This window comes from Eimeria tenella, genomic scaffold (assembly GCF_000499545.2).
Source record: "Eimeria tenella Houghton genomic scaffold, Eth_scaff897, whole genome shotgun sequence".
Classification (NCBI taxonomy): domain Eukaryota; phylum Apicomplexa; class Conoidasida; order Eucoccidiorida; family Eimeriidae; genus Eimeria; species Eimeria tenella.
In genome coordinates this window covers 1-4,254 of record NW_013546011.1, presented here as the reverse complement: position 1 = coordinate 4,254, position 4,254 = coordinate 1, and the positions used below count along the sequence as shown (strand labels likewise).

Genomic DNA, 4,254 nt, shown 5'->3' with positions numbered 1-4,254 from the left:
ATTCAACCCAAGACCACTCTCACCCTAAGCGAGAATCATACCACTAGACTAAACAGCCGACGAATCCCGCAGGTGACCTTCCACAGCGCACCCCCATGCAACCTGCCCTGTCCTCCGCTAGTCACCTCCTCCGCTGCATCGCACTATTTTCCGACACGCGCGGCCCGCCTCTCCCCTGCAAGCCACCTCCCATGCGCTTCCTCCTCTTCACCTCCAAAACGGCGCTGCCTCCTCTCCGAACCCCCTCCCTCAGCCACAGCGACCGCCTCCCCAGCCGCTCCAACCGCAGCCCACCCACGAACCAAAGTGTCGTCGCCGCACCAAAAACGAGCAGCGGAATGCACCAAACACAACCACGCCCTTGTCCTCGTGCTGCAAATTTCCATTCACGACCGGCCAAATCACCACACACAACCCACCTCGGTTTGGAGGAGGTAGCAGCATGAGCAGTTGCGGCGGGGACAAAATGCGCAGCAGTTGGTGCACCCATCCGCCACGTCGAGGGGCTGTTCCGGGAATTCAAAACAAGACCTCTCGCACCCTAAGCGAGAATCATACCACTAGACTAAACAGCCGACGAATCCCGCAGGTGACCTTCCACAGCGTACCCCCACGCAACCTGCCCTGTCCTCCGCTAGTCACCTCCTCCGCTGCATCGCACTATTTTCCGACACGCGCGGCCCGCCTCTCCCCTGCAAGCCACCTCCCATGCGCTTCCTCCTCTTCACCTCCAAAACGGCGCTCCCTCCTCTCCGAACCCCCTCCCTCAGCCACAGCGACCGCCTCCCCAGCCGCTCCAACCGCAGCCCACCCACGAACCAAAGTGTCGTCGCCGCACCAAAAGCGAGCAGCGGAATGCACCGAACACAACCACGCCCTTGTCCTCGTGCTGCAAACTTCCATTCACGACCGGCCAAATCACCACACACAACCCACCTCGGTTTGGAGGAGGCAGCAGCATGAGCAGTTGCGGCGGGGACAAAATGCGCAGCAGTTGGTGCACCCATCCGCCACGTCGAGGGGCTGTTCCGGGAATTGAACCCGGGACCTCTCGCACCCAAAGCGAGAATCATACCACTAGACTAAACAGCCGAAGAATCCCGCAGGTGACCTTCCACAGCGCACCCCCACCCAACCTGCCCTGTCCTCCGCTAGTCACCTCCTCCGCTGCATCGCACTATTTTCCGACACGCGCGGCCCGCCTCTCCCCTGCAAGCCACCTCCCATGCGCTTCCTCCTCTTCACCTCCAAAACGGCGCTCCCTCCTCTCCGAACCCCCTCCCTCAGCCACAGCGACCGCCTCCCCAGCCGCTCCAACTGCAGCCCACCCACAAACCAAAGTGTCATCGCCGCACCAAAAACGAGCAGCGGAATGCACCGAACACAACCACGCCCTTGTCCTCGTGCTGCAAGCTTCCATTCACGACCCGTCAAACCACCACACACAACCCACCTCGGTTTGGAGGAGGCATCAGCATGAGCAGTTGCGGCGGGGACAAAATGCGCAGCAGTTGGTGCACCCATCTGCCACGTCGAGGGGCTGTTCCGGGAATTGAACCCGGGACCTCTCGCACCCTAAGCGAGAATCATACCACTAGACTAAACAGCCGACGAATCCCGCAGGTGACCTTCCACAGCGCACCCCCACGCAACCTGCCCTGTCCTCCGCTAGTCACCTCCTCCGCTGCATCGCACTATTTTCCGACACGCGCGGCCCGCCTCCCCCCTGCAAGCCACCTCCCATGCGCTTCCTCCTCTTCACCTCCAAAACGGCGCTCCCTCCTCTGCGAACCCCCTCCCTCAGCCACAGCGACCGCCTCCCCAGCCGCTCCAACTGCAGCGCACCCACGAACCATAGTGTCGTCGCCGCACCAAAAACGAGCAGCGGAATGCACCGAACACAACCACGCCCTTGTCCTCGTGCTGCAAGCTTCCATTCACGACCCGTCAAACCACCACACACAACCCACCTCAGTTTGGAGGAGGCATCAGCATGAGCAGTTGCGGCGGGGACAAAATGCGCAGCAGTTGGTGCACCCATCTGCCACGTCGAGGGGCTGTTCCGGGAATTCAACGCAAGACCTCTCGCACCCTAAGCGAGAATCATACCACTAGACTAAACAGCCGACGAATCCCGCAGGTGACCTTCCACAGCGCACCCCCACGCAACCTGCCCTGTCCTCCGCTAGTCACCTCCTCCGCTGCATCGCACTATTTTCCGACACGCGCGGCCCGCCTCTCCCCTGCAAGCCACCTCCCATGCGCTTCCTCCTCTTCACCTCCAAAACGGCGCTCCCTCCTCTCCGAACCCCCTCCCTCAGCCACAGCGACCGCCTCCCCAGCCGCTCCAACTGCAGCCCACCCACAAACCAAAGTGTCATCGCCGCACCAAAAACGAGCAGCGGAATGCACCGAACACAACCACGCCCTTCTCCTCGTGCTGCAAGCTTCCATTCACGACCCGTCAAACCACCACACACAACCCACCTCGGTTTGGAGGAGGCATCAGCATGAGCAGTTGCGGCGGGGACAAAATGCGCAGCACTTGGTGCACCCATCTGCCACGTCGAGGGGCTGTTCCGGGAATTCAACGCAAGACCTCTCGCACCCGAAGCGAGAATCATACCACTAGACTAAACAGCCGACGAATCCCGCAGGTGACCTTCCACAACGCACAGCGCACCCCCACGCAACCTGCCCTGTCCTCCGCTAGTCACCTCCTCCGCTGCATCGCACTATTTTCCGACACGCGCGGCCCGCCTCTCCCCTGCAAGCCACCTCCCATGCGCTTCCTCCTCTTCACCTCCAAAACGGCGCTCCCGCCTCTCCGAACCCCCTCCCTCAGCCACAGCGACCGCCTCCCCAGCCGCTCCAACTGCAGCCCACCCACGAACCAAAGTGTCGTCGCCGCACCAAAAACGAGCAGCGGAATGCACCGAACACAACCACGCCCTTCTCCTCTTCTTGCAAGCTTCCATTCACGACCGGCCAAACCACCACACACAACCCACCTCGGTTTGGAGGAGGTAGCAGCATGAGCAGTTGCGGCGGGGACAAAGTGAGCAGCAGTTGGCGTAGCCATCCGCCACGTCGAGGGGCTGTTCCGGGAATCCAAACCAAGACCTCTCGCACCCGAAGCGAGAATCATACCACTAGACTAAACAGCCGACGAATCCCGCAGGTGACCTTCCACAACGCACAGCGCACCCCCACGCAACCTGCCCTGTCCTCCGCTAGTCACCTCCTCCGCTGCATCGCACTATTTTCCGACACGCGCGGCCCGCCTCTCCCCTGCAAGCCACCTCCCATGCGCTTCCTCCTCTTCACCTCCAAAACGGCGCTCCCGCCTCTCCGAACCCCCTCCCTCAGCCACAGCGACCGCCTCCCCAGCCGCTCCAACTGCAGCCCACCCACAAACCAAAGTGTCGTCGCCGCACCAAAAACGAGCAGCGGAATGCACCGAACACAACCACGCCCTTCTCTTCTTGCAAGCTTCCATTCGCGACCCGTCAAACCACCACACACAACCCACCTCGGTTTGGAGGAGGCAGCAGCATGAGCAGTTGCGGCGGGGACAAAATGCGCAGCACTTGGTGCACCCATCCGCGACGTCGAGGGGCTGTTCCGGGATTTCAACCCGGGAACTCTCGCACCCGAAGCGAGATTCAGACCACTAGACTAAACAGCCGACGAATCCCGCAGGTGACCTTCCACAGCGCACCCCCACGCAACCTGCCCTGTCCTCCGCTAGTCACCTCCTCCGCTGCATCGCACTATTTTCCGACACGCGCGGCCCGCCTCTCCCCTGCAAGCCACCTCCCATGCGCTTCCTCCTCTTCACCTCCAAAACGGCGCTCCCTCCTCTCCGAATCCCCTCCCTCAGCCACAGCGACCGCCTCCCCAGCCGCTCCAACCGCAGCCCACCCACGAACCAAAGTGTCGTCGCCGCACCAAAAACGAGCAGCGGAATGCACCGAACACAACCACGCCCTTGTCCTCGTGCTGCAAATTTCCATTCACGACCGGCCAAACCACCACACACAACCCACCTCGGTTTGGAGGAGGTAGCAGCATGAGCAGTTGCGGCGGGGACAAAATGCGCAGCAGTTGGTGCATCCATCCGCCACATCGAGGGGCTGTCCCGAAAATTCAACCCGAGACCACTCGCACCCGAAGCGAGAATCATACCACTAGACTAAACAGCCGACGAATCCCGCAGGTGACCTTCCACAGCGCACCCCCACGCAACCTGCC

General features: G+C 61.6%; 1 protein-coding gene across 1 annotated transcript; it reads left to right on the top strand.

Annotated features, from left to right (window-relative positions):
• Positions 1-2,774: 2,774 nt before the first annotated feature.
• On the top strand, positions 2,775-3,559 carry ETH_00002320 (uncharacterized protein; the record flags this gene model as incomplete). The annotated part of the gene is made up of 1 exon (XM_013380793.1): positions 2,775-3,559. A coding segment is annotated over one exon (785 nt), but the record flags the coding sequence as incomplete, so codon positions are not given.
• Positions 3,560-4,254: the final 695 nt, after the last annotated feature.